This window comes from Ovis aries, chromosome 6 (genome assembly GCF_016772045.2).
Source record: "Ovis aries strain OAR_USU_Benz2616 breed Rambouillet chromosome 6, ARS-UI_Ramb_v3.0, whole genome shotgun sequence".
In the NCBI taxonomy this organism is placed as follows: Eukaryota; Metazoa; Chordata; class Mammalia; order Artiodactyla; family Bovidae; genus Ovis; species Ovis aries.
The window spans coordinates 22,181,212-22,202,992 of record NC_056059.1 but is presented as its reverse complement, the minus strand read 5'-3'; the positions used below and the strand labels follow the sequence as shown (position 1 = coordinate 22,202,992).

Genomic DNA, 21,781 nt, shown 5'->3' with positions numbered 1-21,781 from the left:
GAGTTAGAAATACCAGTCATTGAAAGTCTAGAATTTAGACATATGGAACAAAAAAATATCAGGCCACAATTTTTGAGAAAATGTTAATTGGAAGTGTAGGTGGCACAACACAGTAACAATTTGAATCATTTCTCAGTAAAATAATACCACGTTATGCTAAGGCAGGATATTTGGGTTCAAGGACTAGGTTAGCTACTAACTTATCTACAGACACCCAGGTAGTCTGCCCACCCACCACTCTCATCTTTCAGTTTCTTGATCTCCTTGGCTCCTATGATCCTTTTTCCACCCTATCTTAGCTACACACTCACAAGGCCACAAACATCAAATGGCCACTCAATTCTGCCCAGCTATGCTACTATGCTTCTCTAGTATTGCTACAGACTGAATATTTGTATCTCCTCAAAGTCCGTATGTAGAAATCCTAACCCCCAGTGTGATGGTGTTATTAGGAGGTGGGCCTTTGGGAGGTGATTAGTTCATGAGGGCAGAGCACACATGGATGCGATTAGTGCTCTTATAAAAGAGACCCAGAGGGCTCCCTTGCCTTTTTCAGACACATATGAACCAAGAATTTAGCCCTCACCAGACACTGAATCTGCTGGCACCTTGATCTTGGACCTCTCAGCATCTAGAACCATGAGAAAAAAATTCTGTTTGTAAGACAATCTTTTGTATCTTTTGTTGTTGTTATAGCAGCCTGGATGAACTAAGACAAGTATGACTGCCTTCTGTGTTCAAAATGACTATTTTTATATCTTCTCTTCACCTCTTAAAACTTTCATCCAAATGCTCCTTCTCCTACTGATGAACTGCAGGCAGAAACTCATCTTCTGATCACTGAATCCACGCCTGTATCTGCATCTCTACCTATACTCGCTGCCTTTCTTCTCATTACTATGTTTTATGTTCATGTTCCTAGGTCGACATTTCTACATATTCCCTGGATTCAATTCCTTCTCACTTTCTCAGAGACCCCACTTTTAAGATACACATTTTCTCTCTTATACAATATTTTCTCTCTCTACACTGGATCACTCCAATTAGCTTAAAAAAATACTTAAGCATCTCCATGTTTAAGAATTTTACTTCAACCCCACATATGCCATTTCTCAGTTCTTCTTCATAGTGAAGTATCTTGAGATATCCACAGAGCTACGTCCATTTCTTCATATCACAATACTCTTTATTGTGCTTATCAAAACTCAGCAGTCATTTATTTTACATTACCTCTCAGCATGTGACAGTACCATTAGCCATGCTTTGTCATTTTGGCTTTTCAAGTCATCACATGCTTTGGGTTTTCTTCCTATCTCACTGCCTACTCCTTCTCCATCTCCTTTGCTTGCTTCTTCTCCCCTATTTTACCTCTAATCACTGGAATGCTCTTTATGAACACACTTTCCCTAGGCAGTTTTATCTACTAATACATGCTGATGTCTCTCAACTTTGTATCTTTGGTCCCATAAACTGAACTCAAAACTCAGAACTTACTTTAGACTTTTAATAAGCAGATCAAATGCAAGGCGAGCAAAATAAAAATACTCCCCCTCTACACATTTTCTTCCCAAGTCTTTACTATTTGGTAAATGGAACAGTGTTAGTTGCTCAGTCGTGTCTGATTATTTGCAACCCCATGGACTGTAGCCCACCAGGTTCATCTCTCCATGGCATTTTCCAGGCAAGAATACAGGAGTGGCATTCCCTTCTCCAGGGAGGGGATCTTCCTGACTTAGGGACTGAACCCAGGTCTCCTGCATTGCAGGCAGATTCTTTGGTAAGTGGAAAAATCATGCACTACAGCTCAATCAGTCCTGGGTGTTCTTTGGAAGGAATGATGCTAAAGCTGAAACTCCAGTACTTTGGCCACCTCATGCAAAGTGTTGACTCATTGGAAAAGACTCTAATGCTGGGAGGGATTGGGGGCAGGAGGAGAAGGGGACGACAGAGGATGAGATGGCTGGATGGCATCACTGACTCGATGGACATGAGTTTGAGTGAACTCCAGGAGTTGGTGTTGGACAGGGAGGCCTGGCTTGCTGCAATTCATGGGGTCCAAAGAGTCGGACACGACTGAGCAACTGAACTGAACTGACTGAAAACTCAATACAAAAATCCAGAAGCTTTTTTCTCTCACTCCTGTTATTTAAAACATCATCAAGTCTGTAGGTTCTGCCTCCAAATATATCTCACACCCAAAGATGTGATTTATACCATATTAGCCAAAACTATGGTCATTCCTTCCTGGATTGCCACATTCTGCTCCTACTCTTGCTCCCCATCCCCTATGGCCCATTTACCACATAACAAGTGGAACAAATCTTTATACAATAAACCAGATTGTATTACTCCCTACCATAAAAACTCCCTGTTGGTCTCTCATCACACTTTTAATAAATAAATTCCTAGCTTATGGGTAGATCCCCATGACCAATTCAAAGCCCTACATGCTAGGGCCCCTACCTATCCTTTCCAAGCTCATCTTGTTCCACTTTTTCTACCTTCCAGCTACAGCATTCTTAATGATGTTCTTTGAAAGAGTCAAGTTCTTTCCTACCTTGGGTTTTTGCAATCGTAGTTTCTTTTATCTGCAATATTCGAATCCCCAGTATTTCCATGGCTGGCTTTTTTATGTCACTGAGGTCTCAGCACAAACATCAACTCTTCAGAGAGGGCTTCCCTAACCAATCAATCTAAAGTAACCGCTCCCTGAGGTCCTCTCACTGCACACTGTTTTACTTCTTCACTGCACTCACCATTATCCAAGTTTCCTTATACTGTTTACCTGTTTACTTTCTATCTTCGTTAAAATGTGAGTTCCATGAGACAGGAATCTTGCATCTTTTTTAACCATAATATTCACAATGCCTGGTAAGTCCCCTAAAAATATCTCAGCAAGTCACTGACCTGAGCAAGTCACTCGACCTCTCTAGCTTATATTTGTGGGCTTACTATTGCTAGACTTACCTCTGGGTCTAGAGAATACAGAAGTAAATACGGTGTGGCTCCTTGAAAATCTCACCCATTTATCTCTTTTAAAATATTTACTGGAGGGGGCGGTCCTAAGATGGCAGAGGAATAGGACAGGGAGACCACTTTCTTCCCCACAAATTCATCAAAAGAACATTTCAATGCTGAGTAAATTCTACAAAACAACTTCTGAATGCTGGCAGAGGACATCAGGCACCTAGAAAAGCAGATCATTGTCTTCAAAAACAGTGAACCTCTCTGGGTGTCCCTCAATGTGGAGAAACTTTTCATCTTTAAACTAGATGTTTTATCATCTGTGCTGTATAGATGGAGAAGTCTTGAGGCTACTGTAAAAATAAAACTGAAAACCAGAAGCAGGAGGCTTAAGTCCAAATCCTGAGAACATCAGAGAACTCCTGAATCCAGGGAACATTAATCGATAGGAGCTCATCAAACGCCTCCATACCTACACTGAAACCAAGACCACCCAAGGGCCAACAAGTTCCAGAGCAAGACATACCACGCAAATTCTCCAGCAACACAGGAACACACCTCTGAGCTTCAATATTCAGACAGCTCAAAGTTACTCCAAAACCACAGACATCTCATAACTCATTACTGGACACTCCATTGCACTCCAGAGAGAAGAAATCCAGCTCCACCCACCAGAACTCCGACACAAGTTTCTCTAACCAAGAAACCTTGACAAGCCACTGATACAACCCCACCCACAGCGAGCATACTCCATAATAAAAAGAACTCCACAAATTCCCAGAATACAGAAAGGCCACCCCAAACGCAGCAATATAACCAAGATGAGGAAGAGGAATATAACCAAGAGACAGAGGAATACCCAGCAGGTAAAGGAACAGGAGAAATGCCCACCAAACCAAACAAAAGAGGAAGAGATAGGGAATCTACCTGAGAAAGAATTCTGAATAATGACTGTGAAAATGATCCAAAATCTTGAAATCAAAATGGAATCACAGATAAATAGCCTGGAGAAGATGCAAGAAAGGTTTAATAAGGACCTAGAAGAAATAAAAAAGAGTCAAAATATAATGAATAATGCTATAAATGAGATCAGAAACACTGTGGAGGCAACAAATAGTAGAATATTGGAGGCAGAAGATAGGATTAGTGAAATAGAAGATAGAATGGTAGAAATAAATGAATCAGAGAGGAAAAAAGAAAAATGAATTAAAAGAAATGAGGACAATCTCAGAGACCTCCAGGACAATATGAAACGCTTCAACATTCGAATTATAGGAGTCCCAGAAGAAGAAGACAAAAGAAAGACCATGAGAAAATACTTGAGGAGATAATAGCTGAAAACTTCCCTAAAATGGGGAAGCAAATAATCACCCAAGTCCAAGAAACCCAGAGAGTTCCAAACAGGATAAACCCAAGGCGAAACACCCCAAGACACATATTAATCAAATTAACAAAAAGATCGAACACAAAGAACAAATATTAAAAGCAGCAAGGGAAAAACAGCAAATAACACACAAAGGGATTCCCATAAGGATAACTGCAGCTCTTTCAATAGAAACGCTTCAGGCCAGGAGGGAATGGCAAGACATACTTAAAGTGATGAAAGAAAATAATCTACAGCCAAGATTACTGTACCCAGCAAGGATCTCATTCAAATGTGAAGGAGAAATCAAAAGCTTTACAGACAAGCAAAAGCTGAGAGAATTCAACACCACCAAACCAGCTCTCCAACAAATGCTAAAGGATATTCTCTAGACAGGAAACACAAAAGGGCATATAAACCTGAACCCAAAACAATAAAGTAAATGGCAACGGGATCATACTTATCAATAATTACCTTAAACGTAAATGGGTTGAATGCCCCAACCAAAAGGCAAAGACTGGCTGAATGGATACAAAAACAAGATCCTTACATATGCTGCCTACAAGAGACCCACCTCAAAACAGGGGACACATACAGACTGAAAGTGAAGGGCAGAAAAAGATATACCATGCAAATAGAGACCAAAAGAAAGCAGGAGTAGCAATACTCATATCTGATAAAATAGACTTTAAAACAAAGGCTGTGAAAAGAGACAAAGAAGGCCACTCAGTTCAGTTCAGTTCAGTCGCTCAGTCATGTCTGACTCTTCGTGACCCCATGAATCGCAGCACGCCAGGCCTCCCTGTCCATCACCAACTCCTGGAGTTCACTCAGACTCACGTCCATCGAGTCAGTGATGCCATTCAGCCATCTCATCCTTGGTCGTCCCCATCTCCTGCACCCAATCCCTCCCAGCATCAGAGTCTTTTCCAATGAGTCAACTCTTCGCATGAGGTGGCCAAAGTACTGGAGCTTCAGCTTTAGCATCATTTGTTCCAAAGAAATCCCAGGGTTGATCTCCTTCAGAATGGACTGGTTGGATCTCCTTGCAGTCCAAGGGACTCTCAAGAGTCTTCTCCAACACCACAGTTCAAAAGCATCAATTCTTCGGCGCTCAGCCTTCTTCACAGCCCAACTCTCACATCCATACATGACCACAGGAAAAACCATAGCCTTGACTAGACGGACCTTAGTCAGCAAAGTAATGTCTCTGCTTTTGAATATGCCATCTAGGTTGGTCATAACTTTTCTTCCAAGGAGTAAGTGTCATTTAATTTCATGGCTGCAATCACCATCTGCAGTGATTTTGGAGCCCCCAAAAATAAAGACTGACACTGTTTCTACTGTTTCCCCACCTATTTCCCATGAAGTGATGGGACTGGATGCTATGATCTTCATTTTCTGAATGTTGAGCTTTAAGCCAACTTTTTCACTCTCCTCTTTCACTGTCATCAAGAGGCTCTTTAGTTCATCTTCACTTTCTGCCATAAGGGTAGTGTCATCTGCATATCTGAGGTTATTGATATTTCTCCCGGCAATCTTGATTCCAGCTTGTGCTTCTTCCAGCCCAGCATTTCTCATGATGTACTTTGCATATAAGTTAAATAAGCAGGGTGACAATATACAGCCTTGATGTACTCCTTTTCCTATTTGGAACCAGTCTGTTATTCCATGTCCAGTCCTAACTGTTGCTTCCTGACCTGCATACAGATTTCTCAAGAGGCAGGTCAGGTGGTCTGGTATTCCCATCTCTTTCAGAATTTTCCACAGTTTATTGTGATCCACACAGTCAAAGGTTTTGGCATAGTCAATAACGAAGAAATAGATGTTTTTCTGGAACTCTCTTGCTTTTTCCATGATCCAGCAGATGTTGGCAATTTGATCTCTGATTCCTCTCCCTTTTCATCAGGGAGTTCATGGTTCATGTATTGCTGAAGCCTGGCTTGGAGAATTTTGAGCATTACTTTACTAGCATGTGAGATGAGTGCAATTGTGAGGTAGTTTGAGCATTCTTTGGCATTGCCTTTCTTTGGAATTGGAATGAAAACTGACCTTTTCCAGTCCTCTGGCCACTGCTGAGTTTTCCAAATGTGCTGGCATATTGAGTGCAGCACTTTCACAGCATCATCTTTCAGGGTTTGAAACAGCTCAACTGGAATTCCATCACCTCCACTAGCTTTGTTTGTATTGATGCTTTCTAAGGCCCACTTGACTTCACATTCCAAGATGTCTGGCTCAAGATTAGTGATCACATCATCATGATTATCTGGGACATGAAGATCTTTTTTGTACAGTTCTTCTGTGTATTCTTGCCACTTCTTCTTAATATCTTCTGCTTCTGTTAGGTCCATACCATTTCTGTCCTTTATCGAGCCCATCTTTGCATGAAATCTTCCCTTGGTATCTGTTATTTTCTTGAAGAGATCTCTAGTCCTTCTCATTCTGTTGTTTTCCTCTATTTCTTTGCATTGATCACTGAAGAAGGCTTTCTTATCTCTTCTTGCTATTCTTTGGAACTCTGCATTCAGATGCGTATATCTTTCCTTTTCTCCTTTGCTTTTCACCTCTCTTCTTTTCACAGCTATTTGTAAGGCCTACCCAGACAGCCATTTTGCTTTTTTTGCATTTCTTTCCTATGGGGATGGTCTTGATCCCTGTCTCCTGTACAATGTCACGAACCTCATTCCATAGTTCATCAGGCGCTCTATCTATCAGATCTAGGCCCTTAAATCTATTTGTCACTTCCACTGTATAATCATAAGGGATTTGATTTAGGTCATACCTGAATGGTCTAGCGGTTTTCCCTACTTTCTTCAATTTGAGTCTTAATTTGGTAATCACACTAGGACCACAGCCTTGTCTAAGTCAATGAAACCAAGCCATGCCTGCAGGGCAACCCAAGATGGGCGGGTCATGGTGGAGAGGGCTGACAGAATGTGGTCCACTGGAGAAGGGAATGGCAAGCCACTTCAGTATTCTTGCCTTGAGAATCCCATGAACAGTATGAAAAGGCAAAATGATAGGATACCAAAGAGGAACTCCCTAGGTCATTAGGTGCCCAATATGCTACTGGAGATCAGTGGAGAAATAACTCCAGAAAGAATGAAGGGATGGAGTCAAAGCAAAAATAATACCCAGTTGTGGATGTGACTGGTGATAGAAGCAAGATCCGATGCTGGAAAGAGCAATATTGCATAGGAACCTAGAATGTTAGGTCCATGAATCAAGGCAAATTGGAAGTGGTCAAACAAGAGATGGCAAGGGTGAATGTCGACATTCTAGGACTCAGCAAACTAAAATGGACTGGAATGAGTGAATTTAACTCAGATGACCATTATATCTACTACTGCAGGCAGGAATCCCTCAGAAGAAATGGAGTAGCCATCATGGTCAAAAAAAGAGTCCGAAATGCAGGACTTGGATGCAATCTCAAAAACAACAGAATGATCTCTGTTCGTCTCTGAGGCAAACCATTCAATATCACAGTTATCCAAGTCTATGCCCCAACCAGTAACACTGAAGAAACTGAAGTGAATGGTTTTATGAAGACCTACAAGACCTTTTAGAACACCCAAAAAAGATGTCCTTTTCATTATAGGGGACTGGAATGCAAAAGTAGGAAGTCAAGGAACACCTGGAGTAACAGGCAAATTTGGCCTTGGAAGGAGGAATGAAGCAGGGCAAAGACTAATAGAGTTCTGCCAAGAAAATGCACCGGTTTAGCAAACACCCTCTTCCAACAACACAAGAGAAGACTCTACACATGGACATCACCAGATGGTCAACACTGAAATCAGATTGATTATATTCTTTGCAGCCAAAGATGGAGAAGCTCTATACAGTCAACAAAACAAGAAGGCCACTACATAATGATCAAAGGATCAATCCAAGAAGAAGATATAACAATTATAAATATATATGCACCCAACATAGGAGCACCGCAATATGTAAGACAAATGCTAACAAGTATGAAAGGGGAAATTAATAATAACACAATAATAGTGGGAGACTTTAATACCCCACTCACATCTATGGACAGATCAACTAAACAGAAAATTAACAAAGAAACACAAACTTTAAATGATACAATAGACCAGTTGGACCTAATTGATATCTATAGAACATTTCACCCCAAAACAATGAATTTCACCTTTTTTCTCAAGTGCTCACAGAACCTTCTCCAGGATAGATCACATTCTGGGCCATAAATCTAACCTTGATAAATTCAAAAAATTGAAATCATTCCAAGCATCTTTTCTGACCATAATGCATTAAGATTAGATCTCAATTACAGCAAAAAAAAACTATTAAAAATTCCAACATATGGAGGCTAAACAACACGCTTCTAAATAACCAACAAATCACAGAAGAAATAAAAATATGCATAGAAATGAATGAAAATGAAAACACAACAACCCAAAACCTGTGGGACACTATAAAAGCAGTGCTAAGAGGAAAGTTCATAGCAATACAGGCATACCTCAAGAAACAAGAAAAAAGTCAAATGAATAACCTAACTCTACACCTAAAGCAACTAGAAAAGGAAGAAATGGAGAACCCCAGAGTTAGTAGAAGGAAAGAAATCTTAAAAATTAGGGCAGAAATAAATGCAAAAGAAACAAAAGAGACCATAGCAAAAATCAACAAAGCCAAAAGCTGGTTCTTTGAAAGGATAAATAAAATTGACAAATCATTAGCCAGACTCATCAAAAAACAAATGGAGAAAAATCAAATCAATAAAATTAGAAATGAAATTGGAGAGATCACAACAAACAACACAGAAATACAAAGGATCATAAGAGACTACTATCAGCAATTATATGCCAATAAAATGGACAACGTGGAAGAAATGGACAAATTCTTAGAAAAGTACAACTTTCCAAAACTGAACCAGGAAGAAAGAGAAAATCTTAACAGACCCATCACAAGCACGGAAATTGAACAAAAGCCCAGGTCCAGACGGCTTCACAGCTGAATTCTACCAAAAATTTCGAGAAGAGCTAACACCTATCCTACTCAAACTCGTCCAGAAAATTGCAGAGGAAGGTAAACTTCCAAACTCATTCTATGAGGCCACCATTACCCTAATACCAAAACCTGACAAAGATGCGACACACAAAAAGAAAACTACAGGCCAATATCACTGATGAATATAGATGCAAAAGTCCTCAACAAAATTCTAGCAATCAGAATCCAACAACACATTAAAAAGATCATACACCATGACCAAGTGGGCTTTATCCTAGGGATGCAAGGATTCTTCAATATCTGCAAATCAATCAAAGTAATACACTACATTAACAAATTGAAAAATAAAAGCCATATGATTATCTCAATAGATGCAGAGAAGGCCTTTGACAAAATTCAACATCCATTTATGATTAAAACTCTCCAGAAAGCAGGAATAGAAGGAGCATACCTCAACATAATAAAAACTATATATGACAAACCCACAGCAAACATTATCCTCAATGGTGAAAAATTGAAAGCATTTCCCCTAAAGTCAGTAACAAGACAAGGGTGCCCACTTTCACCGCTACTATTCAACATAGTTCTGGAAGTTTTGGCCACAGCAATCAGAGCAGAAAAAGAAATAAAAGGAATCCAAATTGGAAAAGAAGAAGTAAAACTCTCAGTGTTTGCAGCTGACATGATCCTCTACATAGAAAACCCTAAAGACTCCACCAGAAAATTACTAGAGCTAATCAATGAATATAGTAAAGTTGCAGGATATAAAATCAACACACAGAAATCCCCTGCATTCCTATACACTAATAATGAGAAAGTAGAAAAAGAAATTAAGGAAACAATTCCATTCACCATTGCAATGAAAATAATAAAATACTTAGGAATATATCTACCTAAAGAAACTAAAGACCTAAATATAGAAAACTATACAACACTGAAGAAAAGAAATCAAAGAGGACACTAATAGATGGAGAAATAGACCATGTTCATGGATCGGAAGAATCAATATAGTGAAAATGAGTATACTACCCAAAGCAATCTACAGATTCAATGAAATCCCTATCAAGCTACCAGCAGTATTTTTCACAGAGCTAGAACAAATAATTTCACAATTTGTATGGAAATACAAAAAACCTCGAATAGCCAAAGAAATCTTGAGAAAGAAGAATGGAACTGGAGGAATCAACCTGCCTGACTTCAGGGTCTACTACAAAGCCACAGTCATCAAGACAGTATGGTACTGGCACAAAGACAGAAATACAGATCAATGGAACAAAATAGAAAGCCCAGAGATAAATCCACACACCTATGGACACCTTATCTTTGACAAAGGAGGCAAGAATATACAATGGAGAAAAGATAGTCTCTTTAACAAGTGGTGCTGGGAAAACTGGTCAACCACTTGTAAAAGAATGAAACTAGATCACTTTCTAACACCATACACAAAAATAAACTCAAAGTGGATTAAAGATCTAAACGTAAGAAAGAAACTATAAAACTCCTAGAGGAGAACATAGGAAAAACACTCTCCGACATAAATCACAGCAGGATCCTCTATGATCCACCTCTCAGAATACTGGAAATAAAAGCAAAAATAAAAAAATGGGACCTAAATAAAATTAAAAGCTTCTGCACAACAAAGGAAACCATAGGCAAGGTGAAAAGACAGCCTTCAGAATGGGAGAAAATGATAGCAAATGAAGCAACTGACAAACAACTAATCTCGAAAATATACAAGCAACTTATGCAACTCAAGTCCAGAAAAATAAACGACCCAATCAAAAATTGGGCCAATGAACTAAATAGACATTTCTCCAAAGAAGACATACGGATGGCTAACAAACACATGAAAAGATGCTCAACATCACTCATTATCAGAGAAATGCAAATCAAAACCACAATGAGGTACCATTTCACACCAGTCAGAATGGCTGCGATCCAAAAGTCTAGAAGCAATAAATGCTGGAGAGGGTGTGGAGAAAAGGGAACCCTCTTACACTGTTGGTGGGAATGCAAACTAGTACAGCCACTATGTAGAACAGTGTGGAGATTCCTTAAAAAAGTGCAAATAGAACTGCCTTATGACCCAGCAATCCCACTGCTGGGCATACACACCAAGGAAACCAGAACTGAAAGAGACATGTGTACCCCAATGTTCATCGCAGCACTGTTTATAATAGGACATGGAAACAACCTAGATGTCCATCAGCAGATGAATGGATAAGAAAGCAGTGGTACATATACACAATGGTGTTACTCAGCCATTAAAAAGAATACATTTGAATCAGTTCTAATGAGGTGGATGAAACTGGAGCCTATTATACAGAGTGAAGTAAGCCAGAAAGAAAAACACCAGTACAGTATACTAACACATATACATGGAATTTAGAAAGATGATAATGATAACCCTGTATGCGAGACAGCAAAAGAGACACAGATGTATAGAACGGACTTTTGGACTCTGTGGGAGAGGGAGAGGGTGGGATGATTTAGGAGAATGGCATTGAAACATGTATACTATCATGTAAGAAACAGATCGCCAGTCTATGTTCGATACAGGATACAGGTTTCTTGGGGCTGGTGCACGGGGTTGATCCAGAGAGATGATATGGGGTGGGAGGTGGGAAGGGGGTTCAGGATTGGGAACTCATGTACACCCGTGGCTGATTCATGTCAATGTATGGCAAAACCAATACAGTATTATAAAGAAAAATAAAGTAAAAATAAAAATTAAAAAAAGTATTTACTGAATGTATTTACTGTATACCGTACTATGTTCCAGTATGTTGTGCTTAGTTGCTTAGTGGTGTCCAACTCTTTGTGACCCCATGGACTGTAGCCCACCAGGCTCCTCTCTTCATGGGATTTTCCAAGAAAGAATACTGAAGTGGGTTGCAGTGCCCTACTCCAGGTGAGCTTCTCAATCCAGGGATCGAACCCAGGTCTCCCACATTGTACGCAGATTCTTTACCATCTGAGCCTCCAGGGAAGCCTATGTTCCAGGGACAGGGAAGTACTATGTTCCAGGGACTGCCTAATCTCAGTGTTTAGTTCCCTCTTCAGTAAAACGGAGCTTTGTTAACCAAATTTATCTCACAGGTTGTATAAACAGGATGAGTATGGAAATAATGTACAAGATGGGAAGTGCAATAAAAATGTTACTTTATATATTGCTATTACTGCACCCGCCTCTGTCCTTTTGTCTGGTATTGGGCAGGAGTTAAAACAAGAGTCAACTGACAAAACCAGCGGTATAAATTCTAGTACTCACAGAAGGTAGTAAATATGAATATCGATTTCATAAGCACAGTGACCAAAACGTCTGGGGCTTGAATTCTTTACATGTGAGAGTAACATGTTAATTTCCCATACTTCTGTTGCACAAACAACAATACTATTTATTCTTATGGAAAATTATTTAGTGGGGTCTGATCTCTCTCGGTGCGATCCAAGCTAATCTTTCCTCTCCATCATCCCTTCTGATCTTTTATAGACTACAAGACACACACACACAGAGGCGTCGGGGACCAGTCGCAGGCCTCTCACAAGGACTCCTTCCTACACGATACCGCCTGACACATGGTACCTGTGCAACAACAGCCCTCAATCCTTCAAAAGCACTGATCTGAAGGGCTTGTCCACGGCGATCAAAGCCGACAAGAAACAGGCAGGGTGAGGGGCGCGGGAGGAGGGAGGTGAGCCTTCCAGTATCAGCAACCAATCCTGGAGTACACCTCCAATCACAGGAGCTTGCGAACGTTCATTTGCAGATATTCACCATCTGTACGAGTCTGCGCTTAATAAAATTAATTTTTCTGTCAGTCTTGACTGACAAACCTCTTCTTTCTTATCTGCGAGTACTCTGTAAAATGAGAGAAAGAAATGGAAGAGGAACGGAGAGAATAAAGAGAGACACGTGGGGTGAGGGATCAAAGAAACGAGTCAGAGAGACGAGAGAAGAAACAAACATCTGTGGCTGTTTTCCCAGAGCCCGGCAAAGGAGCAGACGTACGCTCCTTAGAGCGAAGGGGGCGGGAAGGCGTTCCTGGGCGCCACTGGAGGGGAAAGACCGCGAGAAACGAGGGACTAGTGCCGAAAGGGAGAGTAAAGACAAATGGGCTGTACCTACAATCCCTACAGCAGCTCCCGCTGCCCAGGGAGCGACGCGGGAGCACAGCAACCGCCGCCGGGCCCACGCGCAGCGCTGAGGCAAACGCTGCAGGTTGCCAGAGTATGGGCGGGGCTAACGCGAGGGGGCGGGGCTGCCGACTGCCGGCTGAGTTGACGCGTTTAATTGGCGTCATGGTCGCCCCATCCTTCGGAGCCGGAGGTTTCTGGGGTCCTCTGGAACTGCCTGTTGTGTTTTCAGTTTATTCTACCCGTTCCACGTCTCTTCAGAGTATTGACTTATTGTGTTGTAAAAGTCCGGAGATGGAGTTGACCTCAGAGGGCCGATAAGCCAAAAAACAACGCCAGGGGATGCATGTGCCGGAAGTACCTTGTCAAAACTTTAGCCGGTGTTTCCCTTTATGTCTAGTACAGCCTTAAAAGGAGCAGTTTCTGGGGTTAGGACTGCGCTCAAAGTTCAGCGCTGCCACTTTGTAGCTTTGGGACCACAGGCAAATATATAATCTCTCTGAACTTTGGGGTTTTCTTCTCTGTAAAGGATGTGGTGGTGGTGTGAGAATAAATTGAAAAGTGGCAAGTGTCTGGAACAGAATTTAATACAAAATAAACATTCAATATCCTATTTATTATCAGTGTAAAACCTTTGCTTTGTCTCCCCGCCCCACCCCATGAAATCTTATGTGGAAACCTTCATATGAAATAGAAGCAGAACTGCTTTTTTTTTTTTTTTAAACAGCTTAGTTTTTTATTGAATGTGTTAATAAAGAGGTTTAGTCAAAAAGACCAAAGCCCATGTCATCATCAGACTCTTCAGATTCTTCTTCCTTTGCTTCTACTTTCTTCTCAGCTGGGGCAGCAGCGGTGGATGGGGCAGGACCTCCTGCAGGTGCAGCACCAGCCTCCGGGGCAGGTCCACCAGCCCCCACATTGCAGATGAGGCTCCCGATGTTGACATTGACCAAAGCCTTTGCAAACAAACCTGGCCAGAAAGGCTCAACATTTACACCGTCTGCTTTAATGAGGGCACTGATCTTATCCTCCGTGACCGTCACTTCATCGTCGTGCAGAATGAGGGCAGAGTAGATACAAACGGTGGGGGCTGCCAGGCGCGGCGCTAGTCGCCGAATGAAGTGAGGGCCTCACCCCAAAACGGCCTTAGCTTCCTCTGAAGAACCGAGCACCTTAGCGGCAGCGGAGGAAAGAGCCAGAACTGCTCCTGAAGATGGGCCCAGAAAGTTTGGGTTCTCAGTGCCAAAGGTGGTCTTAAAGTTCCCTCTCTGGAGTCCCCAAGCTTCCTACAACATAGACAAAGACAAATTACAGAAAGTCCAAATTTCTTAGAAAGACAAACTCACCTTTCCTATTTTTTTTCCCCTCTTTGATACTCCAAACCACTTTTTCTCCTGCACATACACACAAATTCCTTTTTGACTCCATGTTTTTTCTTAAGTCCTTCGGTCTATGGGGAGTGTTCCTTTACCCCTTTTCTTATTTATCATTTAAGATTTTATTCAAATCACAACTCTTTCTTGGATGACTAAGAAATTCTTTTATTGTAACCCCTTACTACCTTCAGCATGGTATAGGTAGTTCATTTTCTGTTTTCCAAAAGTCAGAAAATAAGGACTGAAGTCATTTTCTTCCTTGTTTTATAAGAGTAGACAAGGTCTTTTGTGATTATAGGGTTAAGGAAATCCTTTGGTCTCATGGTAGGAAAGGAAAAAGCAAGGAGATTCCCAAGGTTACTGGGATGAAGAACAAATGGTAAAGCTGGGAAGAAGGACCTTTGGGAGGAGCCTGCTTGCCTCCAAGACACTGCTGTAAGCCTCAGATGCCATGGACTGCTGGAGTTCAAGTGCTTTAAGGTTTACTGAAGGAAAACGGGAGGCATGTCAGCAAATAGAGTTTGGGAATTCTCACTAGGTCAGAGGATTCAGGCCATATTTAATCTTAGTAAACTAAAACATGTGATATCACTTGTTCCCAAAATGGCAGGAAGCAGTTCCCATCTGTTACACAAAACTACATAAATTATTCATACAGAAATATAATTCTGAAACATTTCAAAAATAATGTCCTTCATTTACTTAAAGACAATATAATAAAAATTTAGTAATAATCACTTAAAAACACCTAAAGAAACATCTGAAGCCTTTTTGGTAATAAAAAAAAATCAAGGATAAGTTAAAAATAAATTGGTTATATTTGCAACAATGTAATTAAAAGCAAAACAAAAAACAAAACAGAAAAACTTTTGAGGAACAAAAAGAATCTTAATCATGATAGCAGTATTCCCTAAGTTTGATATGAAAGTAGTTTCAAAAATATCTTTTATATAAATAGTTCTGTACTTCTGAAAGCACTTCAATAAAAGCAGAAATTTAGCCAATGACCAGCTTGGTATGATTTAAGTGCCAACTTTCTTTCCCAGTCTTACTTCTCACTACTTCTCTTTATCAACCTTAAGTGTCAGTCATTTATTGTACCCCCGGCTTTACTGTTTTCGCTCTTCACTAATATACCAGCCCTCTACCTGGCTGTTCCTTTCTTTGCCTTATTCCCTAATATCAACTCATCAATCCAAATCATGTCCACTCTTCTAGATCCAGTTCACATATCATCTTTAAGAAGTTTTCCTCACTGAGAACAGTTTTGAATCATTCATTTGGATTACAGCTATTTGTACACATCTTAGTTCCTTGAAAGCTTTCTGAAGGCAAGTATTAGAGTCAGTCTCCCGCTAGAATTCAAGTTCCATCTTGAATATATTCTTTATCACTGTGTTCCCCAGGATCTAGCAAAACTGTCACACAGTAGGCAAGTTACAAGTGTATTTTGAGTGAATGAATGAATGGATTTTAAAACATAAACTCCCTAAAGGCAGAGATTTATCTGTTTTATTCATTGAAAAATTAATATTTGAATATTACAGGGTGAATAAGTAATTTTGGAAGGCTTAGCATTCATTATATACAACAAAAAAATCTTCAATCTATATATGTTCACAGAAGTCAAATATATTTATATTGCCTTTCACTCAATGAATTCAGTGGATGAGGTATCATTCTGAAAATAAGACATCCCCCAGACTGCAAAAGTAAAATTTAAAAGAATCAAACTAATATGGGTGTTTGCATTAACAGTAGTTTCATTTTTCTTTCTTGTGCTTTTCTGGGTTCTAGATCTTCTGCAGTGAAAATGTATTATTTTGTAATCAGACAAAAATAATCAATACTATTTTTAAAGAATGTAATGGGCGAGATCATTTGCAAACATATGACTGAGGACATTTTGAGAACACTCAAGTCCAGTCCATGTTATATGGAGTTAATACCAAAAAGGAAAACACAAGAAGGTGAAAATAACTTAAAAAGCAGAAACCTAATCAGTCTGTCTAAAGAGAAACAAACACTTTTCAGAGGAGAGGTTGACAGCACCCACCTTAGGAAGAGCACAAGTTTACAGTGTTTGCTTGGTGCTGTCCTTGGAAGTATGAAGCCCTTGATGTGTACTGAATTCTGTTTCCCAACTAAATTCATAAGCTGAAGCCATAACCCCTCAATGTGATGCTGTTTGGACATGGAGAATCTGAGAGGTAATTATATTAGATGAGGTCATGAGGCTAGGGCCTTCATGGTGGGATTAGTGACTTTATTAGAGGAGACAACAGAGGGCTTGCATATTCTCCTCCATTCCCATCCCCTCACAACCCCCCTCCTCCCACCACCCCGTGAGAACCCAACGAGAAGGAGGCTATTAACACGCTAGGAAGAGAGTTCTCATCAGAGCTGGTCATTGCTGGCAACTCTCACATTTGACTTCCAGCCTCAGAACTGTGAGAAGATAAATATTGGTTGTTTACGTCACTCAGACTATGGTATTTTGTCATAGTAGCCTGAGCAGCTTAGATGCACTAAGTGGACTAAAATCTAAACTGTTATGTGGCAGGTAGGTTTCTGATACTGAAAGAGAATCTCCTCACTGATTCTGTTCATAACAACTTACTAAATGCCCACCCTGCTCCATGCCCTGTAAAAATTGCTGAGGATTCAAAGATGACCAAGATAAGGCTCCCACCCCTCAAGGGTTAATTTAATAGGCAACAAATCCATAAACTGAAAAAAGGACTACAAGTACTCTGATAGAAGTATGTATATGATACACCTTTCTTTCAGTCACCCAGAGGTTAGAGCAATGGTTTCCACCTGTGGTGGGGTGGGGTAAGTTTGATTGGCTTGAGTCAACAGCCTGTATCAAGTTAACTCTGAGTTTACCAACCAAGAAAAGAGCTGTGGTTTACTTTGTGGTGACAAAACAAACCTGAGACTTCACAGTGAGTCCTGCAGAGACCAACACCTCACAGAGAAAGTGAAAGTGTTAGTCATTCAGTCCTGTCCAACTCTTTGTGACTGTATGGACTGTAGCCTGCCAGGCCCCTTTATCCATGGGGATTCTCCAGGCAAGAATACTGGAGTGGGTTGTCATTTCCTGTTCCAGGGAATCTTCCTGACCCAGGGATGGAAGCTGGGTCTCCTGCATTGTAGGCAGATTCTTCACTGAGCCACCAGGGAAGCCCACTGGACAGAGAGCCACAGAGATTTGGTTGTAGAGAGGTAGGCAACAAGTCGCCACATGCTCTGAAAATGGCATATTGGCAGTCACTTTTCAACTATTTCTAGGGGATTTTCAACTATTTCTACACTCTGAATTTCCATTTCTAATTCTTTCTTGGGGCCTTGAATATTTACAACAACATTCTTATTTACTTATACGAACTGTATTTTGTATTAGGAAGTATTCAAAGCCTGTTATGTTACATGGAGAAGAGTTACTGGTGAACATGGGAACCTGCACTAACTGCAGCACCCTTGGGTCTCCCATGCCTTTTGCTAAGTCCTAATCATCCCCACATCCTAGCCGAGGTCGTACTTTCTCTGGAGGCTGAGCCTAAAGTGCACCTCCCCCCTGACTTATGGGTTACTCCTGCTGTGAGCTCCCTGGCACCCCTGTACTTTCTGCATCTAGCACTTATCACACTGTTTTGCAATCTCTTGTTTAATGGTCTCTGTCCTCAATCAGACTGTCAGATCCCTAAGATGATCTGAGATGGTAAGATCTAAGATGGTAAGAACATTAGTCTTTATGATGTGCCTGGGTCACATCATGTTTGTTGGGTGACTCTCATTTCCGAGCCTGTGAAAGTAGAGAACCAGAGGAGCATTAAGTTTATGGTGCTACAACCAAGGCGTATCAGGCCAAGGAAGTCCACCTCTCTGAATCTTGGTATAAACGAGTCTCGTCCATGTTGAGAACATAAACACTAAGGGAACAGAGTCCCATAGAGGAACCAGAGTCAGGCTGACATAAAAATGAAAACTCTCTGGCTTCCTGTTATGCTAGATTAATAAAAATTAAGTTGGTTTTGAACAGCTTGAAAGTCATGGCGGGAAGGGTTGGAAGAGTAGTCTGATGACAAGGTTATTTCATGACATCTTAGTCTAATAACTAAATGAAGGGTGAATGTACCCTATACTCACTTATTTCAGAGCACTTATAGCCCTTTTTACCAATTGTTCATATGTTTGTCTTTATTAAATCAGAACCTTAGGTAGTCTAATAACAACATTATCTAAACATGATTATTCTAACAACTAGGCAGGAGCTGACCTAGAGTAGAGGAACTTAACAAGTGATACAAAAAAGCAGAAATGGTCAGTTGATTAAGTGGGATAAAATGAGACTTTTGCAGATAAGACTTTCTTATCTTCTCTACTGGCATGTCACAATTCCTGAAATTCCTGCCATAGAAGTCATTCTTTTGGTTAAAGTTACATCTTTAGATAGTCTTTGATAACCTGCAGGAATATGCTACTAGGTGATGGTAACACCCAACACGATAGTACTTCTGGCTCTCAAATCTGGTCTTTCCATCTCCCGGGAATGTGAATGCTTAGTGAGAGATAATACTTTTCAGCTGGGTGGGTGTGATTGTCACCAATAGAATGTGCAAGGAGAGATGTGTCTGCTGCCGCATCACTTCCTTAAAAATAAACTGCTTGTCTTGGGCTTCTTTTTTCTTCTTCTTCCTGAATACTAGAAAGGGGACTTTTGTCCTAAGCTAGGGCAAAGCAGAGCTCAGGATGGAAGGACATGGGTCTCTGAATAAACCTCATGAGCAGAGTAACCCTGTCAGCTGGTTTTGTAAGAGGAAAATACATTTTTCTATTTATTTAATTTTTCATTTCTTCATTATAGCAGCTTACGTTACCCTGATTAATATGGCATTCATGAGGCTGAGATAGATTTAAAAATTAGCTATCTCTTACCTAAAGAACAGGAAGAGCCTGAAAATGTGGGTCACAAAAAAACAAAGGGGTGGGTCAGGGCACTGCTTAGGTAGAAAGAAACTCAGATGAGCCACTGAAATGGGGGGCTCTGTGAAGCTAACTAGGGGGATAGGATTTAGTCTTTGGCATGTGGACAGGTGCAAGAGAAAGAACCAATTAAAATATTTTGTGTACTTTTAAAAATTTTTGGTGGGAACAATCAGAAATACTACTTCATAGAAAGATAGGTAAGAGAGAGAGAAATGGAAAAGAGGCAGATTAAGAGGGAAGGTAGAAATGGATGAAGGATTGTGTTAAAAACAAAAAGAAAAAAGGGCCCAAAACAATTCAAGGCATGAGAGGTTAGGTGACCATGAAGTATGAAATTGTGATGATAACACTAAGTCAGAGCAAGCTGTTGGCTAGCAAAACAGACACTGATATTAAATTGTGGTAGTACACTAAAGTATCTACGTGTGCCGTAATTTGCCAGGCTCCTCTGTCCAGGGGATTTCCCAGGGAAGAATACTGGAGTAGGTTGCCATGCCCTTCTCCAGGGGATCTTCCGGACCCAAGGATCGAATCTGTGATTTCTACATCTACTGTATTGTAGGCAGATTCTTTACCGCTGAGCCACCAGGGAAGCCCCAAGTATACATGTCCCTATACAAACTAATAGATAATGATGAATAGTTATTTGAAGAAAAAAAATTAAGGAAGGGAGCAGGTTGGAGATGTAGAACATTACCACCATCCCGGTAATAGCTAAAAATGTTGTTTTAAAAAAAATAGCCACACTCTGGTTCTGTTAATTTACACTTAAACACTAAATATGTCAATATCCATCCGGATAAAACTAGTCTCTGCTAGTTGACAAAAGCAGGCACTGACAGCAGCCTTCTGAGGGCTGTATTCAGCATTCAGTCTTTTCACCTCTAAACTTGTATAGAAGTCTCTCCTTGATCTTCTTCATCTTTATGTTGTTCAGCTTTCTGGAGAAGTCTGGGGCCGAGCAAACCAATAAGTAGGCTTCCAACTGGGGCTGTGATGAGGATGGACAAAAATGCCACTGTCAACACATCCATTCCATATCCTTCTAACTGTTTCTCTCCATGTGATCTTGCTGTGTCCAAAGCCACAGATCCTATTGCAGCCTATGAAAGTTTAAAGGTAAAGTTGGAAGCATTATAAGATGAGCACATAGAAAAAAGGTGAATTGTGTTATCATTTGCAAAAACAAATGTCTTATTCTTTTGCTCAATTATGAAAGTTCTCTTAGTCCTGTTTCAAAATGTACTGCAGTTGATTTTAATGATCTGAAAGCTCTCCCTGCCCTTGCCAAGGGAAAGAATGATGATTCATATGTACCTATTTGCATAAGCCAAACTTACAAAAATATCAGGCAGATATATTTCAAAACACCAGGCAAATACAGACTTAGGATATTAATTAACTATAACAAGATTATACTAAATTCCTCCTGAATAAAGATGAAAGTTACTGGTCATCTCATTCTTTGATCTTTAGGAATTTGGAATTAAGAAAGGATAAGATGAAAAAATGCAGTGATATTTATTGGAAGATAGTGAAGTTCTAAATGAAAAAAATGTAAGAATATTGCTTCAGAGCCTAAACTAAAACATCAAGAAACTTGAAAGTGGTAGGCACCTTTGAAACTTGACGTTAATCTTATTAGGAATTTGATGAATTTTTTGCCTTAGGAGTTGGTGAAATGTTTTATTTAAAATTTATCTACTGGGAGGTATTATGAAAAATCTTTTAGAGACAAAATGCAATATTATCAATGCCACAAGGGAAATATATATTAATCAACCTGGTTATCCCCTTATTTCACAGAACACAACAATGTTGATCTCCAGGACAACACAACAAAAGAGAAAATATCAGTGTGGATGAGACACAGTGGCAGAGACTACTAATTGCCCATGATATCTGAATGCCCCTTTACCCTTCTATAATAGAAGTGGCTGGGTTTTAGCTTGTCACATTGCTGTTCAAATAGAGACTTTCT

The 21,781-nt window shown here is 40.2% G+C and overlaps 3 protein-coding genes across 6 annotated transcripts in view; all 3 read right to left on the bottom strand.

Moving 5' to 3' along the window:
* LOC101106685 (sodium/hydrogen exchanger 9B1) overlaps positions 1 to 13,599 on the bottom strand; it is an 82,764-nt gene extending 69,165 nt beyond the window's left edge. The window contains exon 1 of the mRNA XM_042251812.1: positions 13,421 to 13,599. Coding sequence (XP_042107746.1) covers positions 13,421 to 13,599 — 179 coding nt within the window. The remainder of the gene's footprint in view (positions 1 to 13,420) is intronic.
* Positions 13,600 to 14,138: 539 nt separating this feature from the next.
* LOC132659990 (large ribosomal subunit protein P1-like) lies at positions 14,139 to 14,860 on the bottom strand. The gene is made up of 2 exons (XM_060417503.1): positions 14,779 to 14,860; positions 14,139 to 14,561 (listed from the first exon to the last, which is right to left on the bottom strand). The coding sequence occupies exons 1-2, from the start codon at positions 14,858 to 14,860 to the stop codon at positions 14,194 to 14,196; spliced, it is 450 nt and encodes a 149-aa protein (XP_060273486.1). The 3' UTR covers positions 14,139 to 14,193.
* A 1,438-nt stretch (positions 14,861 to 16,298) lies between these two features.
* Positions 16,299 to 21,781, bottom strand: part of SLC9B2 (solute carrier family 9 member B2) — a 61,861-nt gene continuing 56,378 nt past the window's right edge. For all 4 annotated transcript variants that reach the window (XM_060416821.1, XM_060416823.1, XM_060416822.1 and 1 more), the window contains one exon: positions 16,299 to 20,903. In XM_060416821.1, coding sequence (XP_060272804.1) covers positions 20,685 to 20,903 — 219 coding nt within the window. In that variant the 3' untranslated portion in view covers positions 16,299 to 20,684. The remainder of the gene's footprint in view (positions 20,904 to 21,781) is intronic.